Source organism: Manis pentadactyla, chromosome 16 (assembly GCF_030020395.1).
Source record: "Manis pentadactyla isolate mManPen7 chromosome 16, mManPen7.hap1, whole genome shotgun sequence".
Taxonomy (NCBI): domain Eukaryota; kingdom Metazoa; phylum Chordata; class Mammalia; order Pholidota; family Manidae; genus Manis; species Manis pentadactyla.
The window spans coordinates 17514487-17539654 of NC_080034.1; the positions used below are offsets into that span (position 1 = coordinate 17514487).

The window sequence follows — 25168 nt, forward strand, 5'->3', positions numbered from 1 at the left end:
CCTCGCTATGGCCCAACTTTTTTTGAGGCTATGATTTTAAAAACCCACAAAAAAAAATAAAAACATTCAAATAGAATAAAAGGGTATGTATTTAAATAATGATTTCTTTCTCCAGATTCCCAGTCCCTTTCCCCAGAAGCAACTGTTCAATTTCTTTCATATTCTTCCAGAAATTTTCTATGCGTATACCAAAACCTGTTCTTCTTTTGAGGAAGGGTTAGCCTTCTTGAGGTAGAATTTACACAGGCACCTAATTATGAACATGTGTAAAATCTTTTCTAAAAAACAAATGAGAGAATAGCATATATGTTATTTCAATTTTTTTTCTCAATTTACTTTGTATGTCTTTTCATATCAACAAAGAGGTTTACCTTATTTCTTTAAATGCTGCATATTATTCTGTTATATGGATGTGACAAATTATTTAATAGCACCTTACTGATGGACTTTATGTTGTGCAGATGGGGGAATGTGTCTGTAGGATAAGATCTTAGAAGTAGAGTTTGTGGGTCAAAGGGTAATACATGTAAAATTGTAAGACATGTATCTGAATTGTCTGCCACTACAGTTGTATTGATAGTCACCCCTTCTGCATTCTGCAGTGTTTCCCCCGCCATGAATCCTTTGAGAAAGAAATATTTCCTTACTTTAGTTGTTAATTACATTCGAACAGACCTAAACTCCATCTGCTTTTTTCTATTCTTTTCTTAAATTTAGGCTTTTACTCATGAAACTATTTTTCTTCAGCTTTTAAAGGATGTGCTAAAGCTAAAATTGCTGGCCTGTGTTTCCCTTTGGTGTGCAAAGCTGTTAGTCTAAACATGTATGTGTTAAGAGTCTAGGGGAAAAATAACCACATAAGTTGGCAAATTTCAGAGTGATGTGGTGATTTAAGAAGTTAGAATACCAGCGTTGCGGGGGGCGGGGGGAGGGTGTCTTGAGATAACAAGTGAGGGAGGGCCCAGCCCAATGCCAGAAGTCTAGGAAGTATCCTCCCCTCCCTACGTGCTGCTGCTGATCCACTAATAACTGGGCCATGACTGTAAAGCTCCAGAGAAGATGGGCTTTCATGAAAGACTCCCCTTATTTTGAGTCCTGATTGATGTAGTCTTTCATGTTTCCTTTCAGCATTCTCTTCCCTCTTCTTACAGTAAGAGTTCTCTTAACATTGTAGGAGCAGCTGGCATATGTCCCTTCCATTTATTTCTCTTCAATAGGTCCATCTGTTTTGTTGCAACACTTCTTTTATTTTGACTTGCTTATAGATTCGTATTATTATATTATTCAGTGATATGAAGTTGTTTGATATTTTCTCCCAGAGTAAAAAAAATAAGTTGATTCATCCCCCTTTTGGGGGGGGGGTTGGGGGTGGTGTTTATTTCCTAGGGACTAAGATTTTTTTTTTTTTTTTTTTTTTTTTAGATAATTATTTTTTATTGAAGGGTAGTTGACACACAGTATTACATTACATTAGTTTCAGGTGTACAACACAGTGATTCAACATTTATATACATGATAATTCTAAGTACCAGCTATCACCATACCAAGTTGTTACAATATTTTGACTATATTCCTTATGCTATACATTACATCCCGGTTGCTTATTTATTTTACAATTGGAAGTGTGTACTTTTTCTTGGTTGTTGTTGTTAGGGCATCTCTCATATTTATTGATCAAATGGTTGTTAACAACAATAAAATTCTGTATAGGGGAGTCAATGCTCAATGCACAATCATTAATCCACCCCAAGCCTAATTTTCGTCAGTCTCCAATCTTCTGAAGCATAACGAACAAGTTCTTACATGGAGAACAAATTCTTACATAGTGAATAAGTTACATGGTGAACAGTACAAGGGCAGTCATCACAGAAACTTTTGGTTTTGCTCATGCATTATGAACTATAAACAGTCAGTTCAAATATGAATACACATTTGATTTTTATACTTGATTTATATGTGGATACCACATTTCTCTCTTTATTATTTTTAATAAGATGCTGAAGTGGTAGGTAGATACAACATAAAGGTAGAAAACATAGTTTAGTGTTGTAAGAGAGCAAATGTAGATGATCAGGTGTGTGCCTGTAGACTATGTGTTAATCCAAGCTAGACCAGGGCAATAAAACATCCACGTATGCAGAAGATTTCTCTCAGAACGGGGGGGTGAGGTTCTAAGCCTCACCTCTGTTGATCCCCAATTTCTCACCTGATGGCCCCCCTGCGACTGTGCCTGTCTTAGGTTGTTCCTCCCTTGAGGAATCTTACCCGTCTCTGGCTAACCAGTCATCTTCCGGGGCCATACAGGGAAATGTAAAGTTGGTAAGTGAGAGAGAAGCCTTATTGTTTGAAATGGTTAGCTTTTTATTTCTTTGCATATTTATGCCCTGTGGCTTCTATGCCCAGCATTTGTCTTGAGGTATCTTTACCACTTGGAGGAGTTATGATACTCGGTAAATCTGATATGAGGCACGAATTCTATTTAAGAATTCGTTGTAATTAGGAAGAAAGAAGAAAAGCTATAGAAGTAGCAGGCGGGAGAAAACATGGGAAGATTGATTATTTCTTTGACATATCTTCTTGTAGAGTAACTTCAGCATGTATAGATTTTAAGCTACTACTTAAATTGCGCACACACATTAACATAATAGGAGTATAGTTACATAACCAAAGCATACCTGTAATTACCAGCCATCTCCAGTGAAACCAAGAAAACCAGTTAGGCACCCTAGGCATTTGTGAAAACTTATCAATGATATGATGGTTATTATCTAACTGAATTTGAGTAGTTTGAGAAAAATCAGACAAATTAAAACAACCCATTCCTGGGCACTGTTCACATCCCATATGTTCTTTTAACAGTAAATAGTCTGTAGTTGTAAGATTTTGGAGCGCTACAATTTGCACTTCTCCTAATTCTTGGTTGAGTTCCAACAGTATAGATCCAGTCAAATTTGTTGTTTTACTGTATGCACAGGCCAGCTTAGATATCTCCTTCCTCATTCCCATGGCAAGTCCAGGAGCTGGTGGGATGAGTGCATCTACAGCTGTAGCAGTGCGTGGATCTTTGTTGGGGTTTTTTGATGATCATCTTCTGGCATGAGTCTTCCCCAGAGTGCTGATGTTGGAAGTTCTCTTTCATATCGTTTCTTATCCTAGGGACTAAGATTTACTTATAGTTTACTCTTGTAAGTTACTTCTCTATCAAGATTAATATTATTCTCTGTATTATTAAAGTCTATGAGGTTGTTTGGGGCTGATTGTTCTCTGTGAAATGAGAGCCATAATTCATTAAGTATCTTTTAATTCCCGATATTGTTAGATTCTAACTTGAAGCACTAACAAAACTTGCTGTAAATGGCAATGTTTCTCATCCCTTGCTTTCTGCCCTGTTGGTAGAGTCCTTTTTGTAGAAAAAAATAAGAAGAATATTTGAAAAACCAGGTACCTAGTTTTAAGAAACGGGGAAATTACCTTCATAGCTTGTTGCTGCCATGGAGTTAACTGGCTCCATTTGTTTCTCCAGTATGTGCCCAAATACAAGCAGAGAGGAGTGTCTGCTCTCCCCTGGGCAGCTGTGGGCGGGTCTCCTGCAGCTTCCTAGGCATTTGCTGGGGGAGAGGGGAGAACCTATGGCAGGTCTTTTTTTTTTTCCCCACAAGGGGTGGGGGCTAAAGCCAGATGCTTTGTGTACCAATAAGAATGGTAAGTATATGCTAAGCCTGAACATGATTTAACCGAGTCATCTTTAGGAATTTGTTATGGTAACTGCTGCTGTCAAAAGATAAGGGAGGCACAGTTAGTGATATTCCTACTGTTTGATCTGTGCAGGCACAGATGTTAATTGACACACATGGTTTCATGCATCTGTGTGAATTGGTAAGTTGTGGTCTGGAGTATAGGGGTTGTTCTAAGACTGACCTGTTGGTAAGTGGAGTGTTTCTTTTTAAAATATTTCCACAGAATCCCCTTTAGTTCCTTGCATGCTGCTGAGTACATACTAGTTTTCCAACAAAGCCAGACTGTATGAGCCAGCTCTCTGCTTTGTCTGTGCATGTACCCAAGCCATTAGGTACATCAGAGAAAGGCATGCTTCCGGGTAGACGGGTTTCACTGTGTAACCTCATGACTACAGGTCTCGTGTAGCTCTGACTGGCAGTCACTGTCTGTCGGGTTAACTCACCCCTGCTCTCCCTCACACCCCCTTTTCTTCCTTCACTGGTAACTGATGATCTTGACTCCAGCTCTGAGATAATACTGAACGAAGCCATCGGGTGGAAAGTCTTTCTTTTTACTACCAAAGATAGGAACATTCCTTTATTTGCATCTATCCAGCCATGTTTGCTCCCGCTTAATAGAGGAAACCTCTCTCTACCTATCCGAGGCCTGTACCCCTTCTCCAGTGCCCTGGATCCCATCTCAATCATTGTCTGGGAAACCTTACTCTCTCATTATATTGAACTTAACTCTCTCAACAGATCTTTCTTACTGGATTTAGGCATGCTGAGGCGTCTTTGTTAATAAAACAATGAACAACTAAAAAAACAACTCTCCCTTAACCTCATGCTTTTTTTTTTTAAACAACCTGAGCAATTTTACATTTAATGAAAACTTACAGGTAAAGCTAAACACATACGGACTGCATTAAAACAGTAAAAGTATTGCACAAATTGTGGGCTTAAGTCAGAAATGCCATCTTAATTTAAAAAAGAGCATATACAGAAGAATGATGATCAGAATTAAAATCTAGTGCCCTGTTGGGTAACCTTATGCTTTTTTCCCGTCAACTGCCTGATACCATTCCTTCCCTTAAGGGCCACACTTCTCCGAAGAGTTGTCTCTGCCCTCCATTTTCATTTCTTCACTCCATACATACTCCATACTTACTGCCTCTTGTAATCTGGCTTCTGGCCCCATAATCCAGCAGGACTCTTCTTCTAGGATCAGGAGTGACTTGGTGTGTGTGGCTAAAACCAATGGACATTTTCCCATCCGTATCTGTCTTCTCAGTAGTTGGCCCTACTGATCATTCTTTTCTTTTTGAAACACTACTCTTTCTGTTCAGCTTCTATGACACTGCCCTGCCCTGGTTTTTCTCCTGTTTCTTGGGCTGTTCCTGCTCAGTTCCCTTTGCAGACTCAGCCTCCTTCACAAGGCCAGTCTTCTTCTCCCCGCTGCTGCCATATTATTTTGCAAGTTGCTACTGTCTCCGGCCTTGATTCTGTAGGCATAGTTTCACTGTGAAATTTCTCCATCTTACCCCAGAGCTGATCATTGAATCTCTTATAACCCTCCTTAATGCATTTAATGGTTTTCCATGGTTCTTGAGAAAGCATTCCAGGTCCTTCAAGTAGGTCATGAGATTCAGCATCACCTTGGCGTCTGCCAGCCACCCAGCTCGTCTCTCACCACGTTCTCCCTGGCTGCCGTCTCCTCGCCCTGCGCTGGTCTCTTCGTGCTCACGCTCCCTCCGAGCACAGAGCACATGCGTGCTTTCTCCCTCTACCTGGCTGCTCCCTCACCAGGTGTTGTCCTGATTTACCACCAAGCTCCCTCGGAGCTCTGAGCTCTCCATATACACAGTCCCTGTATGCTTAGCATTTCACTGCCGGGAACACGATAGATGCTTTTTAAAAATGGAGTCAATGAATGAATGAATTTGCTAGTTTGTTGACTGGGAAGAATGATTTCCCATTAGCTTACCAAATCACCAATTTATGCCTTCTCTGATTACATTTTCATTACACTGTTTATGTGCCAAGAAATACTTCTTAATAACCTGTGTCCATTGTTCTTTATACTTAATTTCACAAATACTTTCACATGAGCCCTCCCTTGAAACCTTGGGCTAGTTGATTGGTATTTTCAGACCTTATGGCAATAGCAGTCCAAAATGCCCTCTCTCCACCCCCACACACATTTCCAGATGCTCCCAAGGGATAACTGGAATTCTAGGTGATTCTTGTAATTCCTCATTTTCTTTTTTTGTAAATGGGAAGCAACACACAGGTTTCTGGATATGTGTTCAAAGTCATACAGAGAGGAAGTTAGGACTAAATCGCAGGACACCTGAATCACGGACTGTTACTCTTTTTCACCTCAGTATAATGTTTCTTCCCAAATATGTAAAAATTGTCTTTTAAATATTTTCCAGAATTTAAAACACTGTTGGGAAAATAACATAAAATCTACCATCTTAACCATTTTAAGTGTGTTATACAGTGGTATTAAACACACTCACTACTGTGCAGCCCCCTCCACCGTCCATCTCCAGAGCTTTTCACCAGGCAAAACTGAGGCTCTGCACTGCTTGAAGTGTGGTTCCCCTGCCCCCAGCCGGGGCACCACCCTTCCACTTTATTTTATTTTATTTTTTATTGAGAAAAAACTTGTTGCTCAGTGTCTTTTCAGATGATTAGTTTCCTTAAATCACAGTGTTTATTTAAATGGGTTTTAATTTTGAGTGTAACAAGAAATCTGTTACCAAATGCTGTCTTTTCCAGACATCATCGTTTTACAGTGTGTATTTCAGAGTTAGCCAAATCCCCACCCCATTCCCAAGTGTGTTCCTTTCCTCTAGGTTTAAACATAAAAAATTAACACCGGAAAAAAGGGGAAAGGTATGTTGTCTCATGGGGAGTGGGGGGCATAAGGTCCTATCAGCTGTTGGTGTTTGTAGGTGCATTGAGTTCATCTTGTTATGTAATTATCTGATAGTATTGTGGATTAAAAAATTTTTTGTGTGTGCTTTGAGTTAGTTGTATTACATAATTATCTGATAGTATTATTTTAAAATACTTTTTGTCAATACTTTTTGAAGAAAATGAAATTTTTATTAGAGACATGGGGTTTTCTAAGATTTTTGTGTCCAAACTTGCCTGATAAGAATCAGCTGGAGAAGAGGGAGACCCCTGATGACAGTTCAGAAGACCAGAGCTTTTTCTGGGTTCTGCCCCTCTGCATTAGGGCATTACAAGTGTGGGAAATATTGGTATACTAGATATTGGTGAGAACTGTTTTAGTAACAGTCTGAAACTATCTCAAATCTTACATTTTTTTGAGTATGCCAGCCCACACACATACACACATAGACACACTTCCTTCTGTTTCTTTATAGGTACTACCATCATTTTGATTTCCCCGGTAGTGGAAGGTAAATCGCCCTGTATTTTCTTTATCTTGACTTTTCAACTTTATATTGGACGTTACTATTTAATTAGCTTTCAGTTTATAATGTCAGCATAGCTTAGCAAATTACTCAGGCTTTGTACTGAGCAAGACCGGGGTTCAAATCCTCACTGCCTCTTGTACTCTTGTAAGTTATGTAACCTCGATAAGCTTTAGTTTTTTCATCTGTAAATTCAGGATGACAGCACAACCAGCTGCTTAAAGGGTTCAGTGAGATGGCAATGCCTTTAAAGCCCACAGTACATTGCCTGCCACATAGTAGGTATCGATATATATTAATCTTTGTTGCTGTTCTGTTATTGTTATTATTTGTAAGCCATCCCAATTTTAAATTTTACCAAAAGCTGAAGTTGAGGGCACATGAGAGCATAAGAAAGGAGAATTCAGAACCTAGGAGCAATAATTTATGCTTTTTGAAACTTTACAGTGTATTTATTCCTTGTTTCTTGTTTTCAATCCATGCCTATTTTCCAGATTGTTTCAGCTGAGAAAGGCCTTTAAGAAACCTCAAAGGGTGCATGTTTAGGTTACGGAGGAGCAATGATAATTGTGTCCTGTTTCAAAAAAATTTGAATTCCTGATTGGACACAATAGATGGTAGTTTTATCTATAGAAATTAGTGAAAAGAAAAGAAGAGGAACAAATATATGCTGGAAAATGTCTCCAGAAATTTGAATCAATGGTACCTTCCACTCCCCAAAGCTCATTCACTCCTTTATTATTCATTCATTCTTCAGACATTCATGTGCTGGGCATTATGCTAGCTACCGGAAATGTAAACATGGATAAAACACAGGCTCTGTCTCAGGAAGCCCACAGTTTAAAATGAGAGACAGACAAATGCATGACTATAACAAACTGTAGTAAATAGAGAAAGCAGAGAGCATTCTGGGAACGGAGAAAAGTATTTCCTGGAGGAGATGATGGTGGAACCATGTCTTACAAGGAAGACTTTGAGTTGATTACGTAGTGGCGTGAATGGGGGTGAGGTATGCAGTAGATATTTCTTGAGCAAAGGAAAGAGAAAAGAAGAACCCAATGTGTTTTTGTTTTGTGTTGGGAAATGAATTCTACTCCTTTCCTGCCCTCATGACTCATATAAGGGAAATTTCTCAAACATAAGAAGGTTCAGATTCTGGATAGCCAAAACAAGTCTGTATGCATTCAATAAATAATTACTGAGTGCTAACTGAGAACCAGCACAACCCAACAGACTCTTAAATTTAAATCACTTTTTTCATACTTAAAAAGAAATGCTGGTTTGAATTTTGACTGTTGATATTTCTTCTATCTGTCTTTTTCCCTGTTTTTATATTTTTGGTTCAGGATTTCTTAATCTTGGGTCTGCACTAATTTTCTTTTAGCTAATTTTTATCAGTGCCTCCTCAAGTATGTTCTGATGGCAATTTCTAGGTACTTCTTTCCAGCTATTTTGATTTTGTTTCATGTTCCTTATAATTGAGCATATCAGTGTTTTGTATGACACAGTGAGGAAGCCTTGGAAAAGTCTCTTGTGCTTATCTTCAGCCATTTATAGCACTGTATAAGTCACATATTATCCCGGAATCCCATTTAATTCTCATGTGATATATTAAAATGTTTGAGGACTGGAAAGTTACTTTGGGGTTTCTGTATAAGAGATTAAAATCTCATGCAATTTTAATGTTTTGCTAGTTTGGCTGTTAATGTGGGTGATGGTATATATGACACACATATATCCACATATATGCCTGCCTGTATATTCATAAATGCCCATACATAGATACTTGTGGATATATATAGACATGTGTGTATTTTTTTTTTGGTCTAGGGAGAATGCTCTTTTAAGATGGTATTATGTGAAAGATAAGCACTCCTTTTATCCAAATTACTTTGTATTTTGGAAATAGACATTTCATTTGATACATTTTTGTTCTCTATTTTTGGAACGAAAAAGGGCACTAAGCATGAGTTTAAGAGGTTTGCACTTTTCGTTCTCACTTTCAACCTCGTCTTATGGCTTTATCTTGGTTTTATACCTTTAATTTAAAATTTGTGTTATCTCTTGTGCTTTTATATTTCTTTGTAAGGTGTTTTTAATCATTTACGGAAAAAAGGTGGGATATAAATATACATTTAAAAAAGTTGTACATGATGATTGAGTCATTCAGAAAAGATTGCAGTATCATAGAATAATAACACAAATAGGAGGTAGAATGGCACTTTTTCCATAAAAAGACTAGTATATATTATTTTAGGTGGCAGAGGATTTGATCATATGATTTTGAAAGATTTCTAGAAAATGGACACATTAGAATAACTAATGCTCAGTTATCTAAACTACAACATAGGAACGTGACCCCTGCCTTCTGCTTGCTTATGGTATAGTAAGGTCTTTGGTTAGTCAACCCAAGAGGTGAATGAAATTTCCTGTTAAAGTTTCACAAAAAGGAGATGTTACAGTGCAATGAAACCTTTAGAATGAAAATAACAACCTTTTGTATGTGGAAAGTAGCTACAGTTTTTTTTTTTTTTTGAGAGGGCATCTCTCATATTTATTGATCAAATGGTTGTTAACAACAATAAAATTCTGTATAGGGGACTCAATGCACAATCATTAATCCACCCCAAGCCTAATTCTCAACAGTCTCCAATCTTCTGAAGCATAATGAACAAGTTCTTACATGGTGAACAAGTTCTTACATAGTGAATAAGTTCTTACATGGTGAACAGTGCAAGGGCAGTCATCACAGAAGCTTTCGGTTTTGATCACGCATCATGAACTATAAACAATCAAGTCAGATATGATTATTCATTTGATTTTTATACTTGATTTATATGTGAATCCCACGTTTCTCCCTTATTTATTTATTTATTTTAGTAGCTACAATTTTTAAAGGTTAAATTATCCCAGTGAGACTACGAGGGAAAAGGAAGGTCACAAATCCCAGCATATGCTTTTTTGGGGAAGCTCCAGACACGTAAAGACAGATTTGAAGACTGAAAATGACCGAATGGTTAGGAGATGAGCCAGAGGAGGGATAGGATTTTGCAGACTTTCAGGCTGTTAGTTTTTCATAGTGGTTTTAGCTTTTTTACCCTTTTCATTTTTTGCTTAATTAATTTTCTTTGTCTACTGCAGTGTTTTAATGGAGGAAAACCATTTTAGTTTTTGTTTGATTTAAACTGTTAAATATCATGATAAAGGAGATGGCTTACCCAGACTCCATGCATTATACAATTGCTTTTGTGCTGAAATGTCTATGTCATTCTGAAGGAAGTTTTATGTTTTATTCTCTTAGTCAAAAACTTGATTCTTCAATGACTTTATTCATTCCCTCTGGGATTACTCAGTGTTTACTTTCTCTGCTAATGGCAGGGTTCGCCCAACAACATGCCCTTTCTTGTTGGTAGATGTGGCAAACTCAGAAAGGCTGCTTTTTTAGGGCTTTACAAATGTGTGAGGTTTATGAAAGTAAAACAATTTCTTAAACTTTGGATATTTGTTTTTGTCTAGACTGTTATACTCACCTGTCTGGTAATCTTGACATTGGCAGATTCTTCAAAATACTTCTGTGTATAAAAAATAATGTTATTTTTAGAGGTATGTCATTGACCTCTACTGTAATAGTCGGTAGATTTATTGTTCCTATAATAAATGTAGGATCACTTTAAAGTGGCATGTGGCATGTGAAAAACATTACTGAATTTCCTAGTAATTTCCTGGGAAATAAGTAGGTAGGTAACGCGAGTTACCTTTTAAGGTTATGAACACTTCAAAGTGCTATAAATCTATAAGTAGATTTCTTTGGAGGCCTGCTTTCTCATCAGATAAAAATAAGAGCACAAATTACTGCCTGCTTTCTTAAGGTTAATGATATATTTTCAGAGTTTCTCATGTAAACAGCTTCCCAAGTAGTATTCAAAATAATTTGCATTTCATTCCTCCCACACTACTTTTGAGTCCTCCCACTTTTTCTGCAGTTCTCCACATGGTTGTTTTGAGCACACCAGTGTGCCTGTGGAGGGTGTAGAGACAAGAGAGCCTTTCCTTACAAGTTGGTAAACAGGTTCTTTTACTCAGTGATTTTGAGGGTGGCCACCACTCTTTTTCAAGGCCTCAATGTGTCTGCATTCTTTTAAAGCTTTCTTTTTGAGATGAAAGTTTCTTGAGTGGCTTCTGGCCTTGAGTTAAGTTTCCAACTGCCATATTTTGCCATTTTCTGTATAAGGAATATTTAGGGAGTCTTTTCTTGCCCTATAGATTAGGGCTAGCTTCCAGGTATCCTTTTGGTTTAGATTATCATCAAAGTCTCCCAATTAGAAAAGGTGAAGTCTGGGGTATGTGAGAGAGAGAATGTGTGTGTGTGCCCGTGTATGCACATGGATGCTTGTGAATATACAACCTAGTGCTTATTTTACTCTTTCATTTATGATTTTAATTACTATTAACCTATTCACCAATTTATCTGTAAATATTAAGTGTCTACTATGTCTGTGTCACTCTATCTCAGCAGAATGATAAAATGTATTAATAAAAAAGTTTATTAATACATACATGGTTCTTGCTGTCTTGGAGTTGACCAGTTGTGAGAAACAAGGTGTCTTTGCACTTAAACCATGAATTACAAGGGCAGGGAAGTATATGATTTTTCTAAATGCCAAATTGATCAGCAAAGGCCCAGAAGTGTAAGGAATTCAGGACACAGAGGAAAATGAGAGCAGGAAAGGTTAGCGAGGGCTCCCAGATGAGGTGGTGCTTGGTTTCTGCTTTCACGGATGGGGAGTGAGAAGACAACAGTGCCAGGAAAGAGCACCCTGGATGGGGATGCCAGGGGAATGGAAGTGAACTAATCAAGCTTTTTGAGCTTGGAGAGAAACATTCTGAAGATGCTAGTTGGATTGAAAGGATGCTATTGGAATAACAGAACTTGTGTAGGTTGAATGGGACAAATATCATATGTATTCCAATTAGGAGGAATTTGTGGACTTTGTTGAAAGTTCTGTAAGTTCAAACTTTTATATTTTCCTTGCTACACATGTCTTTGATAAACAGAAGTTTCTGAGAACAGTAAGCAGTGCTAAATGGTTGATGAAAATCTCTATATTTCAACACAGGCTTAGTATTAATATTTTTAAAAGTTGTTACGTAAATTGCTGAGGTTGAATTGGTACATGAGAAAACTTAACTAATCCAATGAATTTTTTCCTAGGCCGGACCTGATCGACATGAATACTGTTGCTGTTCAAAGCAACCTTGCAAATTTAGAGCACGCTTTTTATGTAGCAGAAAAAATTGGTGTTATAAGACTTCTGGATCCTGAAGGTGAGTTGCTGCCTTGACCACATGTGGACTGGCATGCAAGTCTGATCAAAAGTAATCTGCCAGCATTTTAAAATAATGTATGTTGCTGCTTTAGATGTTGATGTCTCCTCACCTGATGAAAAGTCGGTAATAACTTATGTGTCATCTCTCTATGATGCGTTTCCCAAAGTCCCTGAAGGTGGTGAAGGCATTGGTGCGAATGTGAGTACTGATTTTTCCATACTAGCAGGTGCAATTCAGGAATTGACTGAATTCTTTGATGGTGCTTTTTACAGTTTCGAAATACAAATATTTTTGAAAGAATTTGAGCTAATATTCTATTTAATAAACCTATGCCTTATGCCATTTTTGCGGCACCTTTCCACCATTACAATTAAGTATAACTCAAACATTTGTTCTATGTTGTGAATAAAGGAGGCCATTCGGGATTACACGTTATTTACAGATAAAAGTTATAAACCACTGAATTTTGGATATTTTTCATTTTTAATCAACTGCTGTTTCAAAACTGCTCTATTTGATGTCCTTCCATATGTATGGAATATCTCCCTTTAGAAACCACTTTGAAGTTTATTAATTTACCTAATCCCATGGGATAATTTGTTCAGGTATTGTTTTTCTGACTTAAAAGTGACATTTGGTGGAGAGTTATTTGATTTTGCCAAATTAACAGAGCTACTTCATAAGCAGGGCAAGGTTTCCAATGCATAGCCTTGGACTCTTAAGTCCGCTGCTTTTAAAGGTTTGTGTGATTCAATTCCATCATGCGTTTTGTAGTGGTCATGCTAACATGTGCACATGTATTTCTGGGGGAGAACAGTAAATTCTGGATGTGTTACGCTTTTGGGGCTGATCCCCTCTCCCCCTCGGCATCTCCCCTTCTCCTTACAGATGCGTTTTTTTTCTGTTTTACTTGGAAGATTTAGGAGCTCATCTTGGCGAGCTCTCTTCTGGTCTGTTCACCTCTCTGTACTGCTGTTTCTAAACTTATTTTCATTCTCTTCCTCTTGTTCTTTCTCTCAAAGGCTTATCCCCTTTAGATCTCTCGAGAAACTTGCTCGCCTGTTCTTCCTCTACTCTAATGTCTGCTGGTGATTCAGTGTTGAGCGTCGCTTCAGAATGTTTCTTGTGGCCATTCCATGCTTTATCTTCTCACTACCTCCACCCTATTCCCGACTCTGACCCTTTCACACTAAACCTGGAATGACAGCTTTCCTATAGCTTTCCATCTCCATTATTTTTCTCTTCCCATCAGCTTTGCACACTGTCACCAAATTAGTCTTCTTAAAACCTGCTATCTACCTTGAAAACTTTCAGTGGCTACATATGACTTGAAAGGCTAAATCCAATGTAGATGTTCTCACCTTCAAAATTCTGCATGTATTAATTCTGCTTGCCTGCTTTTTTAGCTCTAATGTCCCTATATAGACTGTTTGCTGGTAGCCAGGGCATTTCTGTTTCAGAGTGCTGACCCACTTGGGACTCCTCTGTCTTTTACCCTCCTATGTCTCCCAAGAAGCTTTTAGTGACTGTTTGGAGGCACATTTATGCTTAACCAATTTGTATTTCAACCCCAGCATACACTACCTATTTATTTTGACACTTAATACTGCTTTTCATTTTGCTTAACTGTATGACTCTTTCACCTCCCCATCTAGAGAGTAACTCTTCGATAAAACGTATTATGTCTTAAAGTGTTATATTTTTATTTCAACAATTAGCACAGTCCTTTAAACATTGTAAGCCCTCATGAAATACTTCATTGAATGTAGCAGTTGACAACATTTCAGTTTCCTCTATTTTTCTGAGTTTGCTTAATGAGTACTTGAATAACCCCACCATATACATATCCTATAGTTTTTATTTCTATCTAGTTTCCTGTACATTGTATAGCTCTTTAAGTTTCAGATACACAGTAGACTTACATCTGGAAAGATTGGCAGAAATGGTTATTAATCTGGTTTATGCAAGCTATTACTCTCCCTTTTTGATTGTCTGAAAAACACCCCAAAATGGCTGCAGTGTTTTTATTCCATTGCATTTAGATGCAGCCTTAGAAGTCTTTTCAACACAGTGCTCCAGGCAACCCCTATCTCTGGGTCAGAATTGGCACTCATTAGGCTCATTTTACTAGTTAAATGTTGATAGCATGTTTTTAAAGCTGTTTATGTAGAAAGGATTGGGACTGGGCAGAAAATAAGAAAACATTAAGCTGGTTCTCTCTGTCAGGCTTAATGACGAGTAAATTCACAGAATGACCTCTAGCTAAACTGTGTTAGATATGACTATTATCTGTACACACGGAACTTTCTATCATTTTATTGTTCCAGGATGTTGAAGTCAAATGGATTGAATACCAGAATATGGTGAACTACCTCATCAAGTGGATTAGACACCATGTGATCACAATGTCTGAGAGAACATTTCCTAATAGTCCTATAGAACTAAAGGTCTGTGTCACTGTAGAAGTTAACTAGATTAAGGTGATGAGTAAACTTTTAAATAATGCTCTAATAGTTCCATAATTTCAAAGGTTCAAGAAAAATTGTCCATGGCTAGTCAGTAACAAGAAGGTACATTTTTAATTTATTCATCTCCTATTGTACAGAGAAAATGGAGGCAAACATTCATAATTAAAACATACTAGCAACAGTATCTTAAAGAAATTTATAGTTTCTTAGCTTTACACTGTTGACAGTTTTAAGGTACAGTCTGAGAGAGTCTGGAACTGATATTGCCCATAGGTGTTGGTGCCTGGGAAATACTTGGAGCCCACCAGGTGGCTGGAGTAGGAGGCTTCTCTGGGAAGCTTGCATAAGTGTGACAGTGGTTGGAAGTGCGCCTGGTGGTTGAACTATCCTGTTAAAAACTGCTTCAGAGGCTTCTTGTGTATAGCCAGTGATACACGCTCTTTTTTACTGTCAACTCAAAATACACACCTGACTTTCAGTATAAGTGAATTAATGGTTTTGTAAAACATTTGCCACTACCTAAAAACACGTGCAGCTCTTTGAGGCAAAGACATTATAGAAAAGGCTCTCTAGATATATAAACTTGGTGAGGAATAAGAAATCTAATAAAAAGACAATAATAAATTAGTTGTCTTTGTATATTTGGATTTGTCATAGCAAAGTAGTCTGCTTTATTTCAAGAAACTGAAAATGTGAATATTAAGAACAAAGTCCAACTCTTTGAACTGTAGGCTTTGTTTCCATGATCACACCAGAATCGCAAAAACTGTCTGAATCCAGGGCGGGCCCTGCGGGAGTCATGCACTGTGCTCGCGCATCTGCACAGAACATGTGCAGGGCAGCCCTCCTTGCCACAGGGAGTTTTCCTCCGCATGTGCTGATACGATTCTTCTTAAGTGTTCTGAGGTTGTTTGTGTGATATCTCCCCATGTGGAAGGTAACCTTTCCGTGGCAAGAAACAAACTCCCTTTCTATCACCACTTGCCGCAAACAGTGTTTGGTACACAGTGGCATTCTGTGCTTGCTTACTTACTGATGGACATCCCAAAACATTGCATTTTGAGTTCAAAACGGTTTTCAAATTTAAGTTCAACTTATTTCCCAATGGATTCCTATTGTCTAGACATGTGGGTAAATTTGTACTGGCTTCTGTTTAATGCAGATTCTTAAAGTTTTGGAAGAAGGTTGAATGACTTTACAAATTACTTGCAGATGTCTGGAATAGTACATAATATAGGAAAGGAAATATATCATGAGGAAATGCGAGTAATTTCATTATCCAGTAAAGCATTAAATGGAATCCTTCAGAAATGTGTCTGCCTGAGGCTTACTGGGACTTAAAAAAAAAAAGCATGAATTAGGGTGGAATAATTAATATATGCTTAGTAAACACGGTGATATCTTGCTACCTAATTTTTATAAAGGTCTGTTTTAATAAATACAACAACTTATATAAAAGAGATTCCCAAATTAGTATCTGTAGACTAGATAATATAATGGTTGGAACTTCCATAGTAATAGCAACAACTAATAGCATCTATCTTTGTTTACTAAAAATTTGTTTAATTGGCCAATGGGATGTTGAAACCAAATTTCAGCCCTATCTGTCTGATAAGAATTCTGTTTCTAAGATACATCTGTGATGTAGAAGAGAAGAGTTATTTTTTTCCTTTACAGGAATTACATCAGATTATTTCTCCAACAACTCTAACTAAAGGGCAGCATTTGGAAGGTGTATCTTTTAAAGGATATGCTTTCTAGTTGGTATGATGAGAGATTTTTTTAGTAGAGTCATAGTAAACACTGTCATAGTTTATTATTCTCCAGATTTTTGTGTGGCACATGTTGAATCATGGCTCACAGTGATAATTACGCCCTCATCAAATCTTGTATAACCCAGATGCCAGCCAGTTTGGAATCAGTGTTGTCCTTGAATATCATTTTTATTAAGGAATTCCACTGAATGCATGTGACACAGTAACTATAGCATTCGAAATGGTAACATTATGTGATAATGAAAACAGGTCTTCAAAGTGTAGCCCTTCATTTATTTTCCCTTTCATTTTAGGCACTTTATAACCAGTATTTACAGTTTAAAGAAACAGAAATTCCACAAAAAGAGACAGAAAAATCAAAAATTAAACACCTATATAAATTACTGGAGGTAAGAGGAAATTTCCTTTATATTGTCAAGCATAATCTCCATTTTTTACATCTTTGCTTTATATGAGATTATTTTGTTCTCTCAAGATTTGGATAGAATTTGGACGCATCAAGCTCCTTCAAGGTTATCATCCAAATGACATAGAAAAAGAGTGGGGGAAACTTATTATTGCCATGCTCGAGAGGGAGAAGGCGCTTCGTCCGGAAGTGGAAAGGTAGGCTCATGGAGGAGTTTTCTCCCTGAATACCAGGCAGGGGGAGGGTCTCCTTGCTTTCATGGAAAGGGCTTAAGTTTTGGAGCCAGGCAGACCCAGGACCAACATTTCCATTTTCTGTTTTCTTGGCTGTGTGACCTCAGATCACTTAGTCTTTCTGATCCTCCATATTCTTACTGAGAAACTCTTCCGAGAAATTTGAGGAATAAATCAGTGACATAATATTTAAAAAGGACCTGATAGGCTGGATTGGTATGTGACGTCTCATCTAATAATGTAATTACGGTTTTAAAGCCAGTCACAATTAACCATGAGAATTTTTCCAAATGGCCTTTAAGTCACCAGCACCTGGATCCAGAAGCTCATAGATCAACAGTTAACTGATACTGTTTCTTGTTATGTTCTTGTCTATGGCCCTTTTGCTATGGGACAGTGGAAGCCGGAAGTCTAGTTTGCCACCATTTAAAGGGCAATGAGATGACATCTAGAAAAACACTCAGTAAATGTTGGGTCCAAATTCCCTTTCTGCCCCACTTCTGCAAATGCATCTACTCCATGAAATCAACACTAACTTTCTGTCGCTCTGTCTCCCCGACTATACCTGGGAAAGTGCTGCTTAGCATCCTCAGGAGCCCTTTGTTGAATGGATTTGTCTCTGATAGTCCTTACCTCTCAGCCTGAGATCTCTGTCCCTCATTAGCCGCAAGCCCCACAGGGTCAGGTACCCCTCCCAGGTCTCCTTGCACTACACCCTCCTTGCTCCCTGTGGTGTGGCCACGCTGGGGGTGTCTCTGGAGCTCTGACTTGCCAAGGCCCCACCCTCCTCCATACACAGGATCTTTGCACCATCTGTTCTGTTCGCAGGAAAGTCTGTTTCATTCTCCTTGTCTGTCTTTTCTCCTAATCGTTCTCAGGTCTCGGCTCCAGTGTTACTTCCTCAGGAAACTTTCCATGGTCTCCTGGGCTAATTCACATGACTTGGTTTTGATTCTCATATTTACATATATTGTTCCTTCATAGGACTGCAGTTGGTGTAATTTTATATTTATTTCTGTAACTGTTATATTAAGGGCTGCCTTAATATATGTTCCAAAGTTGTGAGCTCCAAGACAGCACAGGCTCTTGTTTTTGCTCTTTCTTGGGTTGCCCGGGCCTGGCTGAGTGCCTGGTGCACACGGAGGCTTCAGGGTGCCCAGGTTCTCTGTTGCCCACGTGTGACTGCAACACTGTTGAAATAGGAAATCATGTGTGAAAGATATGAGAAGAAGACTAAATTGTCAGTCCTTCATTAAAGTACACTGATCATATACTCCTGTTTTAAAACATAATATTATCCCTTACATAACAGAATCTAGAGCCAGAATAAGGTTGAAATACCCAGGATGAATCTTTCATGGAAGAGGTAATTCTGGGCTTAAAATGAGATACTAAGCTAATTGTCAGAAGTTATAGACAAGTATGCCAAAGAGAGGACACAAAGTAGAGTTTTAGTCACCATAATGGTAATCAGATTTTAATGTATGTTAATAAAAGCATTCAGTGGTTAAGAGTTCAAAGTCTAGGAGCCAGTCAGTCCTGGAACAGGTTATTAGCTCAATTTCCAAACCCTGAAATCTTAGACAAGTTCATTAACCTTTCTAAGCCTCAGTTTCCTCATTTATAAACAGGATGTAATAGTACCTACCACATTTACATTTACTGCTTATAGGTATGAAATGAGGTCATGTATTTAAAATGGTAAGTTAATTCCCTGGCAAAGAGTGATTACTTAATAAATGTTAGGTGCTACTCTTATTATTTTTGAGCTTTTCTATTTACTAACTATACTTGACAGAACACTCAAATTTCCTCTTTCTTGCCTTCTGAAAAGAAAAAAAAACCTACTTCAGAGTAGAGAGCAACAATTTGGCTTTGGTAGTGTTGGGGGCTGGGCAATATTGCAGGAACTTGGTTGGATAACAGCCTTCATTTTTCCTGATGCAACAAGTTTTTTGGTGCTAGCTATTAATTGCAAATAATAGCTATGTGGCATGGGAGTGCATAAAAGACAGATGAGAAAGAGCCAATGTTCTTTGGCTGTGTCCTAACCTAAAGAAAGGAGGAACAAGCACAGACAAATTAAATTTGCAAGCATTGCATTGATACTCTAACTTAGTACTTTGACTTTAAAAAATATAAAGTAACTATATTAAGATGAGAAGCAACATTCCTGAGAGCATGTCATCTAAAGAGAGTATATGGATAATTTTCCAGTTAATTTAACCTAATAAACAAATGGCATGGTGGCTAAGATGGACATGTACTTTGTTTCTCATCAAACTCATTTGTTTATAGGTACTCTCATGTACCAGTTTTTAGCCTTCTGTTGTTCAGTACAAACCTGGCCCTATACAAAAGTCAGGCTGTGATTGAATATTTGTGTTCTTTAAGCTGATTGGTATTGCCAGAAAAACTTTTACTGATTGTACCTGCACTTCAGTGCGGCATCTGAGTTGTTTTTTAGGTGGTTGCAATTGGGTGACTGTTGGTGAAAATATTTGGCAAATCTTTTTCAGTGACGCCCTGATCAGCCCGCCTTGTCCATACTTGCAGGGTTTTAATGCAAGCTATAAAAGGCAAACCTCAGCTAGCGAACGCATGGCTTTAGGCGAGATTCTTTTAAATAGTTATCAGCATATTATTTGCTGTGTGTTGAATATGCATGTTGGAGCATATTTAAGGAGCTATTAAAGCTGTAACACTCAGCTGCCATTTCTCACTGTTAGAAGTAGAGCTTTTAGCAGACCTTCTATGTTTTAGTTACTTTTAATAATCAAAGAGAGAGCATCATTTCAGGAATAAAAATGCACAGTAGCAGTTACAGTTACCATAGCAGTGATTCTGTGTTTAGTAATACTATGAGCACTCAAGCCAGTCTTGATTCAAATGAAAATTTTCTCTCAGTTAATTGTGGTCCAACATTGATCAACTCCTGCATTAACTTCGGCACCGAATCTGTTGATGGACACAGGTATTGAGCTATTGGTATGGGACTGTGTTTTACTTTTGGTGGACAGCCTTTTTCAAGAGTGGTCAACTATGTGACTTCAAAGGGAAAGGCTTTATTTAATTTTGTCTCTTTTTTTTTTAGGCTGGAAATGTTGCAGCAGATTGCCAACCGAATTCAGAGGGACAGCGTCATAGGTGAAGACAAACTGATTCTTGCCCGGAATGCTCTCCAGTCTGTAAGTTAATTTTAGGAGTCATTTTGATTGTGGTAAAGGGTCTGTGCCTTTCAGTGAACTGAAACTTTTGGATAACATTTGGTCAATTCCTGGTATTTTTATCTGCTGTAACTTAAAGGTTGTTAAAGATCATCATCACTGTTCTCTTGGTGGACAGGGCGCAAAGGGAAAATGTATTTTTGAACCAAGAGGGAAGACAGAGAAAAACTCAAATAGCCTTCTGTTCTAATAGTTCACGTTTTTTTATTTGAGGCTAGTTTTGAAACTGGTTTCACAGAATTAATACCAAGTTCTTTTAAAATGCAGGATTCCAGAAGATTGCAATCTGGGGTGCAGCTTCAGAATGAAGCAGAAATTGCCGGGTATATACTTGAATGTGAGAACCTTTTACGCCAGCATGTGATCGATGTACAGATTCTTACTGATGGAAAATACTACCAGGCAGATCAGTTGGTACAGAGGTATGAGTGCTACCTGTGCACACCCTTTCCTCTTGTCTAACTTTTCATAGGCACCCACAATAGGAATATGGAGTGTGAGAACTTTATAAAATATATTTCTTACACTCTTTTCAGTTGAAATATGTGTCACATTAATTCTGGTATTGTGTAAGTAGGTATTCTTCAAAGATAAGTAATAGAAAAAATATTCTTTGATGTACATACTATTTAATACCATACTAACTAACATACACAGAGTTAAAATATTCATGTGTGACATTTGAAAAAGGGGAAAAAGAAGAAGAGTATTATCTTAGCTCAATTTTTAAGTTTTCTGTTTATCCTGTCATGCAATGGTTGTAACAAAATGTTGGGAGAAATATATATATATGTTTAAAATCTTTATCTCTGAGAAGAGGACCTAGGCTAAGAATAGAACCTTTCAGGTAGTATATTATATATATATAGTATATAAATTTATTAAAAATTATAAATGATATTTTGACCAAGTAGTTACACTTTTAGGAATCTATAGTAATTCTAAATATTGAAAATATATAAGCAAATATAGAAAAATTTTAAAAGTCAGAAATATCTTATAATAAAAATTTGGAAATATACTATATGTCAAATCATAAAATGCTCACATTATGGTGTAGCAATTATGTTCTTTATAAATGACAGATACGTGATAATATGGAAAGTACTTACAGCACAGTGTTCAATGGAAAAAGTGATGTAAAAATTTAACAATGTTATTACACTGACTTTTTTTGGGTAGGCTTTATTTTTCTAAGTTCAGGTTTACAGAAAACTTGAGTGAAATTTATGAGTTCCCAGATGACCCTTCATACTCCTCTTCCCTTATTATTAACATCTTGCATAATGTAATACATTTGTTATAATCAAGCCAATACTGATACATTATTGTTAGCTGAAGTTCATAGTTTACATCAGGGTTCACTCTGAAAAATGCCTTTTATATTAGTTTATTCCTTTTGATTTTCTTTTCAGGGTCGCAAAGCTGCGTGATGAAATTATGACCTTACGGAATGAATGTTCCTCGGTGTACGGCAAAGGACACATGCTGACAACAGAAAAGATGAAGCTCATGATACCAGGAATTACTCAGAGTTTAAACTCAGGATTTGCACAGACCTTAAAGCCCACTGTGAACTCAGGGCTGACCCAGAGTTTAACGTCTTCCCTGACCCCTTCTAGTATGACATCAGGCCTGTCATCAGGTCTGACTTCCCGCCTGACTCCATCCGTCACTCCAGCTTATACACCTGGCTTCCCATCAGGAATAGTTCCAAATTTCAGTTCAGGGATAGAGACAAATTCATTGCAAACTCTGAAGTTGATGCAGATCCAAAAGCCCCTTCTAAAGTCTTCTTTGCTGGATCAGAATTTAACAGAAGAAGAAATCAATATGAAATTTGTTCAGGATCTTTTGAATTGGGTTGATGAGATGCAGGTAAAAAATGTTTACTTTACCTGTAACTTTCTATCTTTATTGCTGTCAGTTTCTTTTTTAAACCTAGTTTCTTTCTGTTTAAAGGTGCAGCTGGACTGCATTGAATGGGATTTGCCAAGTGTTGAAAGCCATTTAGAAAATCATAAAAATGTTCACCAGGCTATTGAAGAATTTGAATCTAGCCTTAAAGAAGCAAAAATCAGTGAGGTATACAAATTTAAAATCTGTATATGTTTAATTTTGGCTTACTGTTGTTCTGCTATGTTTCTAAAGACAAAATAATAGATACAGTGAATATGAGTCAGAATTCCTAAAAATTCCTAACCTCAACGTCATTTTATCCTATATTACAGATCCAAATGACGGGACCTCTTAAACTAAGTTATGCAGAAAAGCTGTACCGATTAGAGAGTCAGTATGCCAAGCTCTTGGTAAGTTTTTTTTTTTAAACCTTGTTTCCTTTATCTCTATTTGGCTAAGACATGATTCTTACAGTGATTTTCCTTATAAAGAACACATCCAGGAATCAGGAGTGGCACCTTGATACACTCCATAATTTTGTAACTCGTGCAACAAATGAACTTATTTGGTTGAATGAAAAAGAAGAAGAGGAAGTTGCTTATGACTGGAGTGAAAGAAATACTAACATAGCTTGGAAAAAAGATTATCATGCTGTAAGTACAATCTTGGTAATTGAATGCTAAAATTGTATTTCAGGCTTAGATCTCTTTCTGACTCTTTTCTTTCTTTCCTTAAATTAGGAATTAATGAGAGAACTAGATCAAAAGGAAGAAAGTATTAAATCTGTTCAGGAGATAGCAGAGCAGCTACTTCTGGAAAATCATCCAGCCCGATTAACTATTGAGGTAAGTCAGAAGGTGTAACAGTCATAGTTGAATATTGGCATTTAATTATCATTCTTAAGATTCATTTATTGCTAAGAAGTTGGAAAATACAAACCATCCAACTTTTTTTACAGCCTTGTTCAAAATAATGTTTTTTGACAGATCACACTGATCTTGCCTTTAGTCCTCTTGCTTTCCCTAAGTGTGTCAACCACTGTTCACTTGAAATAAAGGTAATTTGGCATCTGCTGTGCCTGAAGAGATGCATTACAGTAAACATGAAGGACCTTGACTTACAAGCTTTGATGTTTTATTTCTTCTTGACTTTGTGACGTTGCCCAAGTGATGTAACTTTGCTAAGCCTCATTCACTTACCTCCAGTGAGGAAAATTGCTTCTAACCCATAGAGTTGTGGTGAGAATGAGAAGAAATAATTGCTCTTACTCCTCAGTACAGTTCTTGATGCATAGTATGTTCTCAAGAAGTATTTGTTATTATTTCACTAATTAATTTTATTCACTAAATTAATTTTAGTCTGGTTTTGTGAGACATATTGGAATGAAGACTTGGTAAGGCTTATGGTATAACACACCCATTTCAAATCAAATGGAGGACTGATATGCAATTGTCAGGTTGCCTGTGTGTGGTGGTGGTGGTGGTGGTATGTTTAATTTTTTAGCTAGTTAGAATTAATGACTTTCTAATATGAAGGGGAGTTGCATAAGAGGGCGAGGTGCATCAGACGTAGATAGATGTGGTATATTGCCAGAGGGGAAAAAAAAACGAAACTGTGCTTACAAAGTGTAACAGGCTCCAAATTTCACAGTTGGGGAAGAGAATCTGATAATCTGTGTTCACTGATATAATCATGACACGAAGGATTAGTAAAATTCTAGACCTAACTAGGAAGTTTTGGAAATGTGACATTCGACCTTTCATTTATATAAAAACAAGGTTTTGCATCTACAGGAAATACCACATATAGGAATGTGAAAGACAGAAGAGTAGGTGGGGGACACTGGGGAAAGGAAATGAGAATAATGAAGGGTCTGCTATACTTTTGTATGGTTATAAACTAAAAGTAGCACATTCCTTAGGATACAGATAAAAACTGTTAGGAACTATGATTATTAAGAATTTTGGTGGGACTGGGAAATGTGAATGTGAACCTAATCACTTTTATGTGGAAATGTTAATCTGATTAAAAATACCTAGAGGGATAAAATTAAACCTTTGTTATCTTTATGATTTCTTTGGTCTCTCCAATGTCTTGTGGATACATGGATGGCATTTAGTTAATTATCAACAATTTCAAATATGATACAAAAAAGAAACATAATCTAATAATGTACAATGATAATGTCTTTTAGAGCCAATTTACTCAAGGTAGCTTAATTTGAGGGAGCAGGTAATAAGACCATGATATGTCGCCAGATTTCCAGGCTGCATTTTACAATCCATTAGGAAAACCTGTCAAGAGTACGTAGCTCAGCAGGAAGGAGTTTTTCCAAAAGGAGAAAGAATGTCAGGCTTTCTTGAGATAGTCATTAAAGCTTCTAGATCGCCCTCTTCTGGAAATCAGTAAATTGCATCTTGAAATAGGAAGGCATTTTGCTTGCCTAATGACATACGTGTCCTTTCTTTAGTATTTTTACCCTCGTGAAAGATACACTTTGTTTAAATAAAAATTCAAGTAGTGTTTTTAATGAAAATTACTAGTATTATAATGATTACAATTCCAGAACTACATTGATACGGCTCGCATTCTCCCTTCTCTGCCTTCTCCACGCCGTTCCCTGGCAAAAACAAACTCATAAATCCTCCTCCTCTCCACCCTCCACAG

General features: G+C 37.3%; 1 protein-coding gene across 1 annotated transcript in view; it reads left to right on the forward strand.

Moving 5' to 3' along the window:
• LOC118927736 (dystonin) overlaps positions 1-25168 on the forward strand; it is a 415594-nt gene that overhangs the window by 238816 nt on the left and 151610 nt on the right. The window contains 12 exon segments of the mRNA XM_057493688.1: positions 12378-12490; positions 12585-12691; positions 14821-14940; positions 17030-17125; positions 17212-17339; positions 20470-20563; positions 20870-21024; positions 22018-22480; positions 22565-22687; positions 22834-22911; positions 22993-23154; positions 23242-23346. Coding sequence (XP_057349671.1) covers positions 12378-12490; positions 12585-12691; positions 14821-14940; positions 17030-17125; positions 17212-17339; positions 20470-20563; positions 20870-21024; positions 22018-22480; positions 22565-22687; positions 22834-22911; positions 22993-23154; positions 23242-23346 — 1744 coding nt within the window.